Source organism: Macaca thibetana, chromosome 14, assembly GCF_024542745.1.
Source record: "Macaca thibetana thibetana isolate TM-01 chromosome 14, ASM2454274v1, whole genome shotgun sequence".
Taxonomy (NCBI): Eukaryota; Metazoa; Chordata; class Mammalia; order Primates; family Cercopithecidae; genus Macaca; species Macaca thibetana.
The window spans coordinates 56,593,852-56,613,960 of record NC_065591.1 but is presented as its reverse complement, the minus strand read 5'-3'; the positions used below and the strand labels follow the sequence as shown (position 1 = coordinate 56,613,960).

Genomic DNA, 20,109 nt, shown 5'->3' with positions numbered 1-20,109 from the left:
AAGTATTTAAAGGAAAAAAATGTGCCAACTAAAAATTTTACATCCAGCAAAAATAGCCTTTAAAGGCTTTAAATGTGAAGGTGAATTCGACAGTTGATAAAGACTGAAAAAATTTGTTGTTGCCAGCTTGCCTTACAAGAAATATTGAAGGAAGTTGTTCAGGCTGATGGGAAGTGATTTCAGAGTTACTCAAATCTACAGAGAGGAATGTAGAACATCAGAAATAGTAAATATGTGGGTTAATATAAAGGACTCTATATTTTTTCCTCGTAACTTCTCATTTATTAATATAAAGGACTCTCATTTTTTTCTCATAACTTCTTTAAAAGCCATAAGAGCATATAAAGCAATAATTATAACACCATGTTGTTGAATCTGTAACATATATGAATGTAATATAACAGCACGAGAAGGGGCATATGGAGTTATATTGGAGAGAAGTAGCTATATTTTACCTAAATTAAGTTTATATCCATCAGTAGATTGTGGCCAGGCATAGTGGCTCACACCTGTAATCTCAGCACTTTAGGAGGCCGAGGTGGGTGGATCGTTTGAGCCCAGGAGTTAGAAGCCAGCCTGGGCAACATGGTGAGACACGATCTCTACAAAAAACACAAGAATTGGCTGGGCGTGGTGGCTCACGCCTGTAATCCCAACACTTTGGGAGGCCGAGGCGGGTGGATCACGAGGTCAGGAGTTCGAGACCATCCTGGTTAACATGGTGAAACCCTGTCTCTACTAAAAATACAAAAAAAAAAATTAGCCAGGCCTAGTGGCTGGTGCCTGTAGTCTCAGCTACTCAGGAGGCTGAGGCAGGAGAATGATGTGAACCCAGGAGGCGGAGCTTGCAGTGAGCCAAGATCATGCCACCCCACTCCAGCCTGAGCGACAGAGTGAGACTCCGCCTCAAAAAAACAAACAAACAAACAAAACCACCACAAAAATTAGCCAGACGTGTTGGTGTGTGCCCATAGTCCCAGCTACTCAGGAGGTAGAGTTAGGGGATCACTTGAGCCCAGGAGGTGGAGGCAACAGTGAGCCACACTTGCGCCACTGCAGTCCAGCCTGGGTGGCAGAGCAAGACTCTATCTCAAAAAAAAAAAGAAAAGAAAAGAAAACAAGAAGAAGAGGAAGAGGAAGAAAGAAGTAGATTGTGACAAATAAAGATGCATATTCTAATTCCTAGAACAATCACTAAAAAAAATTTTTTAAAGGCCGGGCGCGGCGGCCCATGCCTGTAATCCCAGCACTTTGGGAGGCCAAGGCGGGTGGATCACCTGAGGTCAGGAGTTCAAGACCAGCCTGGCCAATATGGTGAAACCCTGTCTCTACTAAAAATACAAAAAAATTAGCCTGGCGTGGTGGTGGGCACCTGTAATCCCAGCTAATTGAGCAGCTGAGGCAGGAGAATCACTTGAATCTGGGAGGCAGAGGTTGCAGTGAGCCGAGATCATGCCATTGCACTCCAGCCTAGGCAACAAGAGTGAAACCTTGGTCTAGAACTCCTGACCTCAACTGATCCACCCACCTCAGCCTCCCAAAGTGCTGGGATTACAGGCGTGAGCCATCATGCCCGGCCCCTAGTTTCTTAAGGTAGAAACTTAGGTTATTGATTTGACCTATATTCTTTTCTAATATAGACATCTAAAGTTTGGCACTTCCCTCTAATCACAGTTTCAGCTGCCTCTCATACATTTTGATATATCATATCTTTGTTTCCATTCAGTTCAAAACATTTCCTAGTTTCCCTTGTGATTTAGTCTATAACCCATGGATTATTTACATATGTGTTGTTTAATTTGCAAATATTTGCAGATTCCCCGAATTTTCTATTGTTGATTTCTAATTTAATTCTATTGTGGTTAGAGAACATAACTGGTATGATTTCAGTCCTTTTAAATTCATTGAGACTTGTTTTATAATCTAGTAATGATCTGTTCTGGAGAATGTTCTGGGAGTATTTGACAAGAATGTGTATTGTGCTGTTGTTGGATGGAGTTTCCTATAGGTGTCAAGGTGGCTGACAGTATCGTTTAGCCTTCTATGTCTTTGCTGATTTTCTGTTTGTTCTATCAGTTATTAAGACTGAGGTATTGGGCCGGGCGTGGTGGCTCATTCCTGTAATCCCAGAACTTTGGGAGGTTGAGGCGGGCAAATCATGAGGTCAGGAGTTTAAGACCAACCTGACCAACACAGTGAAACCCTGTCTCTATTAAAAATACAAAAATTAGCCGGGCGTGGTGGCACGCACCTGTAATCCCAGCTACTCAGGAGGCTGAGGCAGGAGAATAGCTTGAACCCAGGAGGCAGAGGTTGCAGTGAGCTGAGATCACGCCATTGCACTCCAGCGGAGGTGACAGAGTGAGACTCCGTCTCCAATAAAAAAAAAAAAAAAAAAAAAAAAAAAAAAAAAAAGTGAGGTATTGAAGTCTCCAACTACCACTGTTGAATTGTCTATTTCTTGCTTGAATTTTGTCAGTTTTTGCTTTGGTATTTTGAAGCTGTGTTGTTAGGGTCATATACATTTGCAAGTGCTATATCTTCCAGATGTAATAATTTGTCGTTTTTATGATTCTGATATGTCCCACTTTGTCTAGTGATATTTCTTGTCTTTAAGTCTATTTTGTCTGATGTTAATACATTTACCTCAGTAATCTTTTTTTGGCAAGGGGAGACGCTTAAAGCAACACAGGTTTATAATTTTAAGGTTCTGGAGGTCAGATGTCTGAAATGGTTTTCACTGGACTACAATCAAGGTATTTGCAGGATTCCGTTTCTTTACTCCAGCAATAATATGTGTACAGTTTATATGGTATATATTTTTCCAATCTTTGACTTTCAACTTATTTATGTGTTTGACTATAAGTTGTGTTTCTTGTAGACAGACAGTTGGATCTTGCTTTCTAATCCAGTCTGACAATCTCTGCTTATAGAATGGGCTGTTGAGACCATTCACATTTAACACTATTATCGATATGGTTGAATTTACATTTGATTGCAGTGACGTGATCTCGGCTCACTGCAACCTCCACCTCCCAGGTTCAAGCAATTCTCCTGCCTCAGCCCCCCGAGTAGCTGGGACTACAGGCATGCGCCACCACACCCAGCTAATTTTTGTATTTTTAGTAGAGACGAGGTTTCACCATGTTGGCCAGGATGGTCTTGATCTCTTAACCTCATAATCCGCCCACCTCGGCTTCCCAAAGTGCTGGGATTACAGGCATAAGCCACCACGCCTGGCCATCTGTATTTTTAAAGGTTTTATTTATCTATTTATTTTTTGAGACAGAGTTTCACTCCAGCATAGGCCAATATGGTGAAACCCCGTCTCTACTAAATATAGAGAGGCTATTTATATTGTAGTCTTATATTGTAGGTGGTGGCATGCACCTGTAATCCCAGTTACTCGGGTGGATTAGGCAGGAGAATCAATCACTTGAACCTGGGAGGCGGAGATTGCAGTGAGCTGAGATCACACCACCGCACTCCAGCCTGGGTGAAAGAGTGAGACTCTGTCTCAAAAGAAAAAAAAAAAGGATATTAAAAGTTGGCAAAACTTTCCCTAGACTGACCAAGATGTTTAAAAAAAAAAAAAGCAAGATAGAGAAGGCACAGATTACCATAATCAGATCTTAAAGAAATAAAAAATATTGTGAGGGAATATTATCAATAGCTTTTGTCAACAAATTAGACAACTTAAGTGAATGGGCAAATTCTTAGACACCAAGTATTGAAACTGACTCAATATGGAATAGAAGATCACTTGAGTCCAGGAGTTCAAGACCAGCCTGGGCAACATGGCAAAACCCCATCTCTACTAAAAAAGTATCAAAAAAATTAGGTGGGCCTGGTGGTGATGCATGCCTGTAGTCCTAGCTACTCGAGAGGCTAAGGTGGGAGAATCACCTAAGGCCAGGGAATTGAAGCTGCAGTGAGCTGTGATTATGCCACGGGACTCCAGCCTAGGCAACAGGAGTGAGACCTTGTCTCAAAAAAAAAAAAAAAAAAAAAAAAAAAAAGAAAATATAAGTAGACCTAAAACAAGGAAAAAAGTTGAATTAGTAATTAATTAAAAATCTTCCCACAAAGTAAAGCCCAGGCCCAGATGGTTTCAATCAAATGCTTAAGAATAATACCAATTCTACACACTCTTCCAAGAAATAGAACATTCCTAAATCATTCTATGAGGCCAATATTATCCTAATACCAAAAGAGACAAAGACTACAAACAAGAAAACTAAAGATCAATATCCCTCATGAATATACACAGAAAAATCCTCAGTAAAATACTAGCAAACCAAATTCAACAATGAAAGATTGGCTTAATATCCAAAAATCAATTCATTCAACACGTATTAATAGAATAAAAAATGAAAACCACATGATCACATCAATGGATGTACAAAAAGCATCTGACAAACTTCAACAATCATTTATGATAACTTTCACTAAACTCGGAATAGAAGGAAACTTCTTCTCAACCTGAAGAAGCTAATTAAAATTAATTTTTTAAGATAGATGAGAACTTCCTTAACCTAATAGAGAGTATCTACAAAAAAACAAATATCATACTTAATGGTAAAAGGCTGAATGTTCTGACTCTAAAATTGGGAACAAGGCAAATATGTTCCCCTTGCCACTTCCATTCAACATTGTACTAGAGGTTCCAGCCAGTGCAATTAGGCAAGAAAAAGAAATCCTGACTGAAAAGAAAAAAGTTAGCCTTTCTTTATTCACAGAAGATCTGATCCAGTATGTAGAAAATCCTAAAGAATCCACAAAAAAATTATTAGAACAAGTAAATGAGTTTAACAAGATTACAGGATACAATATAAATATGAAAAAGTCAACTATATTTCTATACACTAGCAATAATTTCATCTGAAAATGAAATTGAGAAAACAATTTCATTCCCAACAGCATAAAAATACTTAATAAATTTGTTAAAAGAAATGCAGTATGGGCTGGGCGTGGTGGCTCATGCTTGTAATCCCAGCACTTTGGGAGGGTGAGGCGGGGAGATCACAAGGTCAGGAGATCGAGACCATCCTGGCTAACACAGTGAAACCCTGTCTCTACTAAAAATATAAACAATTAGCTGGGCGTGGTGGCGGGCACCTGTAGTCCCAGCTACTCGGGAGGCTGAGGCAGGAGAATGGCTTGAACCCGGGAGGGGGAGCTTGCAGTGAGCTGAGATGGCCCCACTGCACTCCAGCCTGGGCGACAGAGCAAGACTCCATCTCAAAAAAAAAAAAAAAAAAGTGCAATATGTACACTAATCACTACACAACATTAGTAAAAAAAAAAAAAAAAGAAAACTGAAATACATGGACAGACATTCCATGTTCATAAATTCAAAAACCCAATATTGTTAAGATTGCAATTCTTTCTCAATTGATCTATGAATTCAATATAATCTCTAGCAAAACATCAACAGTTGTTACACAGAAGTTGACAAACTGAATTTAAATTTTATGGAAATATGACTGTACTAGAATATAAAAACAATTTTGAAAATGAAGAACATAGTTGATATACTTCCCAATTTCCAAACTTACTACAAAACTACAATAATCAATACAGTATGATATGGCATAAGGACGAATATATAGATCAATAGAACATAATTTAAAGTCTAAAAGCTAACTCTTACATTTATGGTGAATTGGTTTTTGACAAAGGTGCCATGGGAATTTAATGAGAAAAGGATAGTCTTTTATACAAATCGTACTGAGAAAATTGAACATCTGCATGAAAAGAAATGAAGCTAGACCCTTACCTCATAACACACACAAAAATTAATGCAAAATGGCATACAGTTAAATGTAAAAACTAAAATATACAACTATTAGGAGGAAACATAGAAAAAAATCTTCAAAAAAATTTTTCATGACCTTAGGTTAGGCAAAGATTTCTTAGATGTAACACCAAAAGCACAATTTATAAAGGAAAAAAATGTTAGAGTTCATCAAAATTTTAAACGTTTGTTTTTCAAGTTACACCATTAAGAAAATGAAATACATGACACAGACTGGGAGAAAATACTTATGAATCATACATCTGGTCTGGGTGCGATGGCTCACGTCTGTATTCCTAAGAGAAATGAAAACATGTGTCCACACAAAGTCTTACTACGCATTATCAGTGATAATAGCCCCAAACCAGAAATACTTCAAATGACCACCAACCGGTAAATGGATAAACAAAATGTAGTATGTTCATATAATGGAATAGTATTCAGTCATAAAAAAAGAATGAAATACTGATACATGCTACGACGTGTGAGCCTCAAAAACATTATGCTGATTAAAAGAAGCCAGGCAAAAAAAAAAAAAAGAAGGTCACATATTATCAGATTCCATCGATATGAATTGTCCAGAAAAGGCAAATTCATAGAGACAGTAAGCAGAAGAGTGGTCACCTAGGTCCAGAGGCAGGAGCTGAGAACTGACTGCAAATGGTGTACACTAGAGATTTTTCTCAGGTAATGACAATGTTCCAAAACTGCATTTTGGTGATGTTGACAACTCTGTAAATTTACAAAAAATATTGAAGTATACACTTAAAACAGGTAAATTTTATCATATGTACATTATACCTCAATAAAGAAATCTTTTGAAAAAAAAAGCTACATGAATTTCAACTGTTTATTTTCCAAATACTATTCATTTAAGAAATATCTTCCAAATACTATTCCTTTAATCTCTGACTTTTAAAAATGACAACATTTTAATCATTCCTGTTCTGCAACCAATTTTTCAACTCCCAGTAAGTTTTAAACAGATTGTGAAAGTTAATTCTCAGAAGTTTGATTCATTTTCTTTAATCTACATCATCGACAATTTTGATAATGAATTCCTTCATTCCCCAATAACTCAATGAGTTCATGTAATCAGGCAAAATGAATGATCTAATGACTCAGACTGTAATACTATTTTACAAAGCTGTGATGATTCCAAAGCTCTTCAGTCTGCTGGAGAAATAACAATACCATTTGTCAAATAAAATGATTTATACAGTTTCTGGTATGTACAGTATAAATCACTGTCTAACTCTGGCACAGTACCCACTTTTGCATCCTGGGTTTTTAGCCCTTTTTGGCCCCCTTCACATAAAGAAAAGCGATTTACATTGCTCTTCACTGGACTTGTTTTTTTCTCCCCAAAAAGTCCCAAATACAGTACCAGTCTCTTTCCCCATTTCACAATTAAAGACCTCTTCCAACGCATCTATTCCAAAACATAGAACCCTGACAACTAACTTTCATCTGTTCTCCATAGTGAATTGACCCTTGTGAAGATAGAGGTCATTAAAAAACTCATACCAATAGTTTATTTTTATGTCAATACTGACAGTCTATTTCTCTGTTGACCAGGCACATTCCTAATTAGTTGCCCTCTCTCCATTTACAATTCCATTTTCAATTCTCACCAGTGGCTTTCATTTGGTGTGGGCTGTATTTGATCCACAAGGGGCCTGATAGTAGGTCATGTTCTATCATTATTCCCAGTCAATCTTAGAAAAGATAAAAAAGAGTCTCTCAAGTCTCTCAATCTGTGGTTTACAGAATGAATCTTTAAAATTATAAATATACACATATAAAAATATGTTTACAAGTAGAAAAATAAAAACAAATGCAAAGATTTAATTTAGAGTCTTCTGGCTTCAGTCTCATTCCAAGTATCTTCTTTCCCATACATTTCTAAATGTTAAATTCTGAGAAAATGTAGTTATAAATGAATATTCATTACATTCATTAAAGTGCATGTACACAGGTGGTTTTTAAATAGAAAAGCCAACCCTTTTTTTTTTTTCTTGAGATAGGGTCTTACTCTGTTGCCCTGGCTGGAGGGCAGTGGCATGATAATAGCTCACTTCAGCCTCAATACCCTGGGCTCAAGCAATCCTCCCATCTCAACCTCCTGAGTAGCTGGGACTACAGGTGTGAGCCACCATGCCAGACTAATTTTTTAATTTTTAAAAAATTAGAGACAGGGTTCTCACTATGTTGCCCAGGCTGGTATCAAACTCCTGGACTCAAGTAATCCTTCCACCTCAACCTCCTGAACTTCTGGGATTACAGGTGTGAGCCACCACAAAGCCACCTCTTTATCTGGGCTAACAGAAGTCTATTTAACTTAAAAATTAAATCAGAGTAACTTCAACAAATGTCTATTGAACACCCCCCTCCCTACTTAACAGGCCCTGGAATGTTTAGGGACAAATAAGGAACAGTTTCTGCCTTCAAGGAGTTGAAAGGCTGTTGGGAGAGAATAAACCATAACTACACATAATATAAATTAGATTGGAAAAGTACATACACAAAAAATTTTTTAAGGCTATGGCAACAGAGGTGGCAACTGGGAACCACTGGGAAAGGTTTCAAAGAGTGACCTGACAAAAAGAAAGTAGTGCCTCAACTGGAATGCCTAAAATAGAATGGGGAAGAGATACAAATGAGATGAGGTGTGGCTATGATACTGGGTAAGTGAGAGCATATTTTGGGAGACCAGGCTGAAGCTTAAGATAATAATACTAGCTAATATTTATTGAGCACCTACTATGTACCAGGTACTATTAATGCACTTTATATATATTAACTTGCTTGATACTCACAATAACCCTATGAGGAATGTGCTAAAACCTTGAAATCCATAAAAAATAAAGAGGACCAAATTCTGTCCCACTCTAGCCACACTTATTGTAAACGCAGTTAACAGGTCTCTCATCTACCTCTTCTCTCACTAATTCCTAGGTCATCCTTCAAGGCCTAGCTTGAAAACTACATTCTCTGCAAAACCTTTCTTGATCCTCCCAGCTGAACAGTCTCCTAAGCTTGATAGCATTTTATCTGTGTCAATCTTATGGCATGTCCGAATATTTTGTTCTTGGCATTATAGATTTTATGTGCATTCTTCCCTCTTTTTTATTCTCCGTTAGTCTGATCCACATTCTGTTCCCCACAACTCCTAGGGCAGTGCCTGGCACATACTAATGCTAGCTAAGTCTATGGAGCACTTTGTCTTTGCAGGGCACTGTGCTAAGCATTTTACAGGAATTATCTCACAAAATCCTTATGGCAACCCAATTCACACACTCAAGAGCTGTTTTCAGTCCTTACTGTGACAGACAAAATAGTAAATACTAGACCGGGCGCGGTGGCTCAAGCCTGTAATCCCAGCACTTTGGGAGGCTGAGGCTGGTGGATCATGAGGTCAGGAGATCAGACTATCCTGGCTAACACGGTGAAACCCCATCTCTACTAAAAAAAATACAAAAAAAATTAGCCTGGCGTGGTGGCGGGTGCCTGTAGTCCCAGCTACTCGGGAGGCTGAGTCAGGAGAATGGCGTGACGCCAGGAGGCGGAGCTTGCAGTGAGCTGAGATCGCGCTACTGCACTCCAGCCTGGGCGACAAGGGAGACTCTGTCTCAAAAAAAAAAAAAAAAAAAGAGAAGAAGGAAAAAGAAGAAGGAGGTGGAGGAGGAAGGAGGAGGAAGGAGGAGGAGGAGGAAGGAGGCAGGAGGAGGGAGGAGGAAGGAGGAGGAAGGAGGAGGGGAGGAGGAGGAGGGAGGAAGGAGGCAGGAGGAGGGAGGAGGAAGGAGGAGGAAGGAGGAGGAGGGAGGGAGGAGAGGAAGGGGGAGGAAGGGGGAGGGAAGGAGGGAGGAAGGAGGAGGAGGAGGGGGGAGGAGGAGGAGGGAGGAAGGAGGCAGGAGGAGGGAGGAGGAGAGAGGAGGAGGGAGGAGGAGGAGGGAGGAGTAGGGAGGGGAGAGGGGGGGAGGAACGGGGAGGGGGAGGAGGAGGAGGGAGGAGGGGGAGGAGGGGGAGGGGGAGGAGGAGGGAGGAGAGAGGAGGGGGAGGGAGGGGGAGGAGGAAGAAGAGGAGGAAGAGGAAGAGGAAGAAGAAGAAATGGAAAAAAAAAAAAAAAAAAGACGGCAGAGCCAGAATTCAAAAAAAGATGGCAGAGCCAGAATTCAAACCAGCTCTCCGGAGTGGATATACAGGACCCCATGCACGTATAACCACTACGTGCTAAAGGAGGCACTTGATGAACCTTTATTGAAGGAAATGTTTTGGAATACCACTAAAATGAAAAATCATGTCAAGGATAACGAAGGGTTTCACTCACTGTCATTCCTTTTTATGAGGGGAAAGCAGAAAATTTGCAAAAATTAAATAGTACAGACGGAGGTCGTATTGGTCTCCTACTACTCACCTGGTACCTCATAATTGCTCATCAAGCCATCTGTTGAGACTAGGTGACGATGGAGGGTTTCTTTCTTTGCTTTTTCATAAACCACAGAGGAGACTTAAAGGAGGATTTCTTTGTGTCCCTTAAAGTGACCCCCACTGAGCGTATCCTTCAAAGGGGACCTTCCTAAGCATCAGCGCTTTGCTGTGCGCTGGGTGGTGCGGCTGAGTCACTAATTAGCAGTGAGAGCCTGTGTTGTATCTCCTATCAAATAACCAGCGGAGTGGAGTGACAGGTCCTCACTTAAACATGGTTTAAGTAAGCATTCACAGTTCCTTACTTAAACATGATGCAGCCTTCCTGAAAGATGGAGTCAGACCCCAAGAGAACAGGTCTTCAAAAATATGTGAATCCGTACTTAACCCTGGAGGGGCGAGAAAGCTGCAGTAAGGGATTATAAGAGACCCTACAACTCCTCAGGCGCCCTCTGCCCTGGGGGCCAGGAACATCTGCAGACAACCCCGCCTCCGTCTCGCCTCCATCCCGAGCCGTTCCCTTCTCCAAAGGCCACCTTGGCAGCCACACAGTTTGGCCTAATCACCTACTCAAAGTAGCGACACCCCAAAATGTAGACCAAGCAGAAAGAGGCGCTGGAGGCACTTGCCTTGTTCCCCATGATGTTTTTGAGACGGAGTCTCGCTCTGTCGCCCAGGCTGGAGTGCAGTGGCGCGATCTCGTCTCACTGCAACCTCCGCTTCCCGGGTTCAAGCGATCCTCCCACCTCGATCCTCCTGAGTAGCTGGGACTACAGATGCGCGCCACCAGTCTTCCTACTGTGTGTGTGTGTGGACACAGGTTCTCGCTATGTTGCCTACCTAGCTGGTACCCCATAACCACTCCTGGTTAGTGTGTGTGTGTGTGTGGACACGGGTTCTCGCGATGTTGCCTACCTAGCTGGTACCCCATAATTTTTTAGCCCAACAGGAGACCACCTGCCTTTATACCCCAGGTCCATCAAGTTAAGCAGCGCAGTAGCCCTCTAAGGGCCAGCTCCACACCCAGGGATTCCTCCGACAGCGCGGACAGATGTCCTGGGAGGCTGGCTCAACTCGGTCCCCAGCCCCCGGCCCCCGGCTCCCAGCTACCGGCGCCCCGCCTCCAGCGCTCAACAGTTAACAAGGCAACCCGCGCGCAGACGCCACGGCCGCGGCGCAGAAGGCGTGTTTGGCCGCCCCGGCGCGGCGGGCGGCGCCTCTCGCGCCTTCCGCCAATGGCCCTACTGCGCCGGCGCCGCCGGGAGCGCCAGGCCTCATCCCGCTTCCTAGGATAGCGCTGCGCGCATGCGCCTTGACGAGTGAGCCGGGTGAGGGGGTTCCCTAAGTAGCGGAAGGGGCAGATGGAAATGGAAGGGGTGGGCGCGCTAGGCCTCGTCCTGGCTAGGCTCCCGCTGGAGTTTGCGTTGGGGGCGGACCAGGATTGGTGGTCTCCAGGGAGGTCGAGGCTGGGGCTCCCACCCCAATTTGGAGCAAGGTTGCGGCGGCCCAGCTGAACCGCCGGCGTTTGTACGTTATGTGCCCACTTAGGGAGCCATGGACAACTGTTTGGCGGCCGCAGCGCTGAATGGGGTGGACCGACGTTCCCTGCAGCGTTCAGCAAGGCTGGCTCTAGAAGTGCTGGAGCGGGCCAAGAGGAGGGCGGTGGACTGGCATGCCCTGGAGCGTCCCAAAGGCTGCATGGGGGTCCTTGCCCGGGAGGCGCCCCACCTAGAGAGACAGCCGGCAGCCGGCCCGCAGCGCGTTTTCCCGGGAGAGGTGAGGGTCGCCGTGCTGGGGACCGCCCCAGTCATTCGCACCGCTGTAGCCCGCTGGGAGCCTGGGGCGCGCAGCGCAGAAGCACCTGAGGAAACCTCCCCTTAGCGGAAGCTGGAAAGGATCAGGACAATGAATGGAAAAGTCCTTTCAAAACTATTTATATTTGACAGGTTCTTGTTGGGTAGCTGTAGAATAACGGTAGTGTTCAGCCCTGGTTGGTTACTTAAAAAAAAAAAAAAAAAAAAAAAAAGGCCGGGCGCGGTGGCTCACGCCTGTAATCCCAGAACTTTGGGAGGCCGAGGCGGCGGATCACCTGAGGTCGGGAGTTCGAGACCGCCTGACCAACATGGAGAAACTTTCCGTCTCTACTAAAAATACAAAATTAGCCGGGCATGGTGGCGCATTCCTGTAATCCCAGGTACTAGAGAGGCTGAGGCAGGAGAATCGCTTGAATCCGAGAGGCAGAGGTTGCGGTGAGCCGAGATCGTGCCATTGCACTCCAGCCTGGGCAACAAGAGCGAAACCTCCGTCTCAAAAAAAAAACCAAAAAACTTACAGCTGTCATCTGATAATAGAGGAAAGCCTGGAAAGCCTGCAAACCTATCTCTTAGGTCCTGGATAAATTGCATGTCCATCTTTTAGGGTTGGAATTCTTTCTCAGTAACATCGTTCTTTCTGACATAAACTTGCAGAGCCTTTCGAAAAGTAAAAAGGAGGCTATTTCCAAAATGGCTTTATTCTCCAGTAGGGAATCCTAGATCTAACCTGTGACGTGCCATTTATTCAAATAGAGAGAAGAGAGGCCCCCAACCCTTAGTGCTTCCTTCAGAACAATGGCTGAATTCATGGACTATACTTCAAGTCAGTGTGGGGTAAGTTGGTGTGAACCAAAGCTATGTCCCATCACCTGCTGATGGACCACAATGGGGATCCTTCTGGAATTTAGGGAGAATCTGGAGACTACCTGTTTCTCCTGCCCAGCCTTCATGGTCAGATTGTAAACAGTCAAGGACTTAAACCAGGGGGTAAATCCAAGTTAGAATTCACTCAACCAATGTTTATTGAATGCCTAACTCTGTAGTTGACAATATAGCTATGAAAAGTCAGAAAAGGTCTTCTGCCCTCAGTGATCTTTCAGTCTGGTGGGGGGAAAAATAGCTTATTTGCTGAATTCCGTAGCAAGTAAGTTAAATATTAGGGTTTATTTATTTTTATTTTATTATTTATTTATTTTTTTTTTTTTTGAGACAGAGTCTTGCTCTGTCACCCAGGCTGTAGTGCAGTGGCGCAGGCTTGGCTCGCTTCAAGCTCCACCTCCTGGGTTCATGCCATTCTCCTGCCTTACCCTTCCTAGTAGCTGGGACTAGAGGCGCCTGCCACCACGCCCAGCAAATTTTTTTTTTTTTTTTTTTTTTGTAATTTTCAGTAGAGACAGGGTTTCACTGTGTTAGCCAGGATGGTCTCGATCTCCTGACTTCATGATCCGCCCACCTCTGCCTCCCAAAGTGCTGTGATTACAGACGTGAGCCACCGCACCTGGCCTTTTTTTTTTTTTTTTTTTTTTTTTAATTGAGACAGTCTCACTCCGTCACCCAGGCTGGAGTGCAGTGGCTCAATCTTGGCTTACTGCAACCTCTGCCTCCTGGCCTCCTGGTTCAAGCAAGTTTCCTGCCTCAGCTTCCCCAGTAGCTGGGACTACAGGCGTGTGCCACCATGCCTGGCTAATTTTTGTATTTTTGGTAGAGACAAGGCTTCACCATGTTGGCCAGGCTGTTCTCGAACCCCTGTCCTCAAGTGATCTGCACACCTTGGCCTCCCAAAGTGTTGGGATTACAGGCATGAGCCACCATAACCAGCCAAGTCATCTTTCCATACTCGGGGAAGGTTGAAGGCAGGCCAGAAAACATTCAAGGAAATTACCTGCATGGAAGGCGCTGTCTTCTAGGAATTACAGCAGACTCTGGCCTCATGCAGCATTAACACTTCGTGAGTCCTACATGGTTGTAAGGAGGCTGATCCACAAGGGAGATGGAAGAGAATACCTTGTTTCTGCCCTGCTTTTCAGTTTCATATGTTAAGATCTCAAAACACTCTAATCTTTCTACATCTTTTGTAAAAATCCCTGACTCCAAGAATAGGACTCCAACCAGTGAGGAATAGTTCAGGGAATATTTTTATCTTATTTGTATTGTTCAGTGGTTTTCGAAAAATCAATAGCTTCAGCTCTACTGTAAAGTGATTAAACCCTTGGTTCATGGTTCAGTAAAAGCAATAATATTTGTCTTTCATTTAAGGTTTAGCAAATTGCTGTTCTTCATTTTGGTTTTCTGTTCATGCTTCAGTTCAAGTCTCTGTTATGAAATGGAGCCTCAGAACCCCTTGGCTTTCTAGAGATAGAATTAAGAATTATGTACTGGGTTTGCCTCTACAGTCTGAAGCAGCTACTAAAATACATCTTTAGGTCTGTGTCCTCAAGTGCTTTCCCCGGCTTCTCATTCTTCTCGTCACATGTGTTTTAGACAGTGTCCCTACCCTGTGTTCAAAACAAGCAGAGCTGTGATGTCCTCATCATTAGTCATTATCAAGGGCAAGTCTAAGGCTAACTTTGAGGGGGAGGAAGGAAGCAGACAAGAGAAATGTAACTGTTTTCCGATCTTTTGGAAGATTCTTCTTAAATTAGAGACTTCTCCCTCCACTCCCCTGCGCACGGGAAGCACAGAGAAAAGGGCTGCAGAGCTCTTGGGTTTATGTTTCATTTCCTGCTGTGTTTCTAAATTTCAAGAAAATGTACCCGTCTCTTCCCATGTCCTTGTCTGACACTTAGACAATAAACATGGAACTGTTCATCCACATTTTTTAGGGGAGGAAATGAAAGGATATGTGCATTGGACATGGGGGCAAAGATGTGAAATTTGTTTAACCTGGCAGAGAGCATGGTCCTGCCCACCTTAGCCAGCGTTCTTGCCCTACAGAGGCAGCAGGTGGCAGCACGAGGATGCCAAATGCATTTCTTTCTCTGCAGCCACTTTGGGTGGGCTAACGTTTGTTGCATGACTTCAGAGGCCTGTCAAGAGGGCAGGTAATTCACCTTTGCTCTCTTGCCTCCCTCCTCAACTGTACTTTGCCCAAATATCAGGGTATTTTGAAAATTTGACAAGACAATTTGGTTAGCTAACATCTTTGACATTACTTCTCTAGAAGTATTATTCATCTGTGCCAGAGGAAGGAGGGGCAACCCATGTCTATCGTTATCACAGAGGCAAGTCGAAGCTGTACATGTGCTCGGACATAGGGAATGGTCAGGTAAGTGTACTCAACTATCCGGCACCATGCCTTCAGTCTACCAAGATATGACACCCTATATTCAAGAGCCCTTGCGAGACTTTGTGTTACTGGATGCCAGTGTGACTTGGCATTACAGGGCTTAACAGAAATGTATAAATTCATAACCTTAGAGAACTTACAGCAATGAACATGAAATAGGAGGTTGTCAAAAATATAAGATTGATGCCACTGTAGGATCTTTAGGTGAACCTGCAGTCCTGGGCCATGGGATTCTCGGCCAGGTTTAAAGAAAAGAGCTTCCAAGCCTGGAACATGTTGCATGCAATGATTGCCCCTGTGACTATCCCCTGCACTCTATTCTGGGCAACATAGACCCTTTCTGTATTTTTTTTTAAAAAGAGCTCCAAATATCCTCTTCTACATCTAGGGATAGGATTTTTTTTTTTTTTTTTTTTTTTTTTTTTTTTTGAGACAGGGTCTTACTCTGTCACCCAGGCTAGAGTGCAGTGGAGCAATCATGGCTTACTGCAGCGTTGACTTCCTGGGCTCAGGTGATCCTCCCACCTCAGCCTCCCAAGTAGCTGGGACTACAGGTGCATGCCACCACACCCAGCTAATTTTTAATGTTTTTAATAGAGATGGAGTTTTGCCATGTTGCCCAGGCTGGGGGAAAAGATTTTTAATAATTACATTTTTTACTGTAAGGTCATAACTGTCATGTCTTTGGTAATTTTTTATTTTATTTTATTTTTTTTTTTTGAGAGGGAGTCTCACTGTCACCCAACGTGGAGTGCAGTGGTACAATCGTGGCTCACTGCAACCTCTGCCTCCCAGGTTCAGACAATTCTCCTGCCTCAGCCTCCCAAGTAGCTGGGACTACGGGCACCTGCCACCACGCCCAGCTAATTTTTGTGTTTTTCTTTTTTTTGTTGTTGTTGAGACGGAGTCTCGCTCTGTTGCCCAGGCTGGAGTGCAGTGGCATAATCTCGGTTCACTGCAAGCTCCGCCTCCTGGGTTCATGCCATTCTCCTGCCTCAGCCTCCCGAGTAGCCGGGGCTACAGGCGCCAGCCACCACACCTGGCTAATTTTTTGTATTTTTAGTGGAGACAGGCTTCCACCGTGTTAGCCAGGATGGTCTTGATCTCCTGACCTTGTGATCTGCCCACCTCGGCCTCCCAAAGGTGCTGGGATTACAGGCATGAGCCACCACGTCCGGCCCATTTTTGTATTTTTAATAGAGACAGAGTTTCACTGTGTTGGCCAGGCTGGTCTCGAACTCCTGATCTCAGGTGATCTGCCTGCCTCAGCCTCCCAAAGTGCTAGGATTACAGGCGTCAGCCACCGTGCCTGGCCCATGTCTTTCATAATTTTTAAAAAGAAAGTACAAGGGAAGTGTGGTGACGGGGGTCTCGTTTAACAAAATACTTTTTTGTAAAGGTAGTAACAATTACAGGCCTCTCACTACAAACTTACCTTTTACCACATATCATTCTGGGGAAGCCAAAGATTCTGTTTATTGAACTGATTCAAAGGAGGAGGTGCTGGTGGTGGTGGTTTCTGAGGAGACTAGGTTTTTGCTTTTGTTTTAAACTACCTGCTTGTACTCAAAGATAGCAAACTGAAGTCCAGAGTCGATTCCGGAGTCTAAGTTGGATTCTTGACTTCTTTGGTCTGTCAGCCATTTTGGGGTGTTAGAGGGAGGAAGTTTAGGACAAGGATGGGAGAGTGGACACAGGGACATGAGCAAGGGCTGAGTGTACACTTGAAGCACCACCCACACGCCTCCCCTGGCCTGGGAGGTGAGTAGTGGTGCCAGAGCTTGAGTCCTGAGCCCCCTTTTCTGGCCTAGCCTGAACTCTCACCTAAGTGCACCTGACCCTAAAGGGTGCACTTAGGTACATGTGGGGAAGAGTCATTCCCAACTCTCCTTTTAAAATGTAAGTTCCCTCTAAGGGAAATTGGCTTTATCAGTCAGCCTGTTGCCTTCTAGGACCACCCCTACTCCTAGAAGAAGCACAGAAGAGAATGTATTGAGAGCCTAAGTGTCACTTTTGCATTTTAAATTTTCCCTGCAATCCAAGAGTCCCATGTTACAGACTGGAAAACCAAGGCTCAAGAGAAGTTAATCTCTCTTAGTATATAGCAGAGATGGGACTTAAACTCAGGTGTGTCTGATTCCAAAGCCCATGTAAGGATGAAAATTATAATAAACATCTGACTAAAAATACCTTACAGAATTCACTTAAAAATGCCTTAATGACTTAGATGACAACTTAGAAAAAGCTGACAGAACAATTACTAACTCCTCATAAGGTAGAAGAAAACTTCTCTTTACAATCCAAAAGTGAAAGTTTGGGCACAAATCAGTGTTCTACTTGTCTCTTCAGAGAAAAGACAGAAAAAAGACATCCCTTGGTCCTGGAGGCATCTATCAAATATCAGAGTGTGCTCCAGAGGCATCCCAGCCTGTGAGTACGGAACTGCTTACGCACTGGGTTTCACCACCGTTACAACTCCATGAACCAGTTGACATGGTTCTTAGAGGGCTATTTGAATTGGGTCTATAGTATTTTTAAGTTGAGATGTTCTTACACTTAAGAAGGGAGTGCACAAAATTTTGGTTCAGTGTAAAACTGGGTTTTCTTGGTATTCTTCCTTCACTCAAAGCTTCAGGGATACTCTTTGTGCCTGAACTCATAGTTGTGGTTGGAAAGAATGTGAAGTATTCACATCTCAGTTCCTACCTACAGCTCAGCTGAGCTGGCACTGGGTCCTGCTGGAATTCCACCATCTGTTCAAGCAGCAGGAGGGGCACGATCCTCCTGCTAACAAAGTGAAAACCATTGCTGAAATTCCGAAACATACACATTTGGTGAGATCAGGTTCCACAACATTTGAAGGCATTTGTTCTCATTTTCCAAAAATGTTTCTTTGTAAAAACATATAATGAGTTTTTCATTTTTAAGTAAAGTACTCATTAGTTCATGAAGCCAGGGGATCCTTTTTGGAACTTGGAAGGGCTAGAATTCTGAGGAAAGGAACTTCATCCAGCATGGTGCCGCAATACATTTCTTACTTTTTGTTTGTATACAGTTTGCTACTAGTCAGGATTTGGAGTATACTAGAGTTATTAACAATTCAGAATATTCTGCTTCTAGTACAAATATAAGTTGTTAAGGCTTAGACGCCTCTCAACACTTGCAGACTTTTGGTAATACTGATGTTCCACAGTGTTGGAGTTCTACAGCCACATGCCAACCTTACCTCTATGTCTCCTTGTGTGCAAATGAAGCATCCTTGGCTTTCTGCAATTCTGATACAACCATATTTTCTAAAAGTGACTTCTATTTACATGGTTGACAACCAATAAATAGTTAATGACATTGTTATACACATTTACATCAGTTAAAGGATTATAGACTTCCAATTTTGCAGAAACTGGACAGGCATGCAAGAATACAACATTAAACAGCTTTGGAAAAACTTGGCTTCAAATCCATCTGCAAGGTAGGAGGAATAGAGGAAATTTCATAAAAATGTAAACATGATCATTTATTCCTCTGAGTGCAATTTGCTGGCCAGTAGTTTGGCTTTTCCTGTGTGTGGTAGTGGAATCTACAGCTTTTGCCTGTGGCCCCTTCTCAGCATTAAGCAAACATGTAATGGCATCCCAGCTGTCAATCTGGCCCTTAATTACAGGCTCTTTTCTGGTTTGTGACTTTGTCCTTTTGTCATTTGAACTGAGACCCATCCTCTGTCTGCACACCTGATGTAACCTGCCTCCCAGCCATGAGTGAAGTCTACCCTTGGAAGACTGATTGTACTCAGTTCGGCTCTAAATAAAAATCTTTCCATTAACTCTGGCTTCCAATGTTTTGTACTCTGGGAGAACCAGTCCTCCAAGGGAAAGTTTTGTCAGCCAGCTGAATTGCTGCTTCAGTGACAAAATGGAATCCACTCAAATTGTTTTGAGCTTTAGGACAAAAGAAATGCCTATCATCTTCCTAATAGTGAACTTAGCAAAGCACAGTTTAAAAGAATGGCTCTCATCACTCCCGATTACCTTGCCATTACTGCTCATCTGTGCTAAGTGCCACTGTCTACTTCTGATCCCCAAAACAGTGGCCTCTAGCCTTTCCCTCTGCCTAACTCCAAGTAGAGTGTTCTTTTTATAATCCTTCATGTTCCTGTAACGCTTTAGCATTTACAGAGCATTTTCACATGCTTATTTGTGAGGTATTATCACAGTTCTAGAAATAGGGAAAGGCTGAGACCTACCAAAATGACAGTGTTGTACGTGAGCAGGCTGAGCCTTGAAAGCAGGACCTGTCTCCCACATTAGCACTTCATTCCATCACACCTCTGCATGCACAGGTAGCCTGCTGGGGGGCCATGGTGGCAGTGGGGTATAAAATCTCTAAACTGCTAATATCCTTTTTTTCCTTCTAGGCTGAGAACATTTCTAAGGACCTCTACATAGAAGTATATCCAGGGACCTATTCTGTCACTGTGGGCTCAAATGACTTAACCAAGAAGACTCATGTGGTAGCAGTTGATTCTGGACAAAGTGTGGACCTGATCTTCCCTATGTGATGTTGACCATCACTGCCTTCACATCACCTTTTTTTAAGTAGTAAGAATAAAGCCACTGTATGATTCTCTTCATAGCTATACATTAATCCTGTTTTTAATGCTGACTGGGTCAGCCTTCCCAGGAACTGGAGTCTGTCTTTTTCAGTGCCTTTTTTAACTGGAGGTGTAGGAGTCCTTCATGCTTGTTTGCCTGAAAGTTATATGATTCGCTCTCTGAACAGGTTTTACT

At 43.0% G+C, this 20,109-nt stretch overlaps 1 protein-coding gene across 1 annotated transcript in view; it reads left to right on the top strand.

Annotated features, from left to right (window-relative positions):
• AKIP1 (A-kinase interacting protein 1) overlaps window positions 1–19,950 on the top strand; it is a 210,676-nt gene extending 190,726 nt beyond the window's left edge. The window contains exons 2-7 of the mRNA XM_050756459.1: window positions 11,529–11,553; window positions 11,774–12,001; window positions 12,793–12,873; window positions 15,200–15,304; window positions 17,675–17,755; window positions 19,737–19,950. Coding sequence (XP_050612416.1) covers window positions 11,780–12,001; window positions 12,793–12,873; window positions 15,200–15,304; window positions 17,675–17,755; window positions 19,737–19,880 — 633 coding nt within the window. The 5' untranslated portion in view covers window positions 11,529–11,553; window positions 11,774–11,779 and the 3' untranslated portion in view covers window positions 19,881–19,950. The remainder of the gene's footprint in view (window positions 1–11,528; window positions 11,554–11,773; window positions 12,002–12,792; window positions 12,874–15,199; window positions 15,305–17,674; window positions 17,756–19,736) is intronic.
• Window positions 19,951–20,109: the final 159 nt, after the last annotated feature.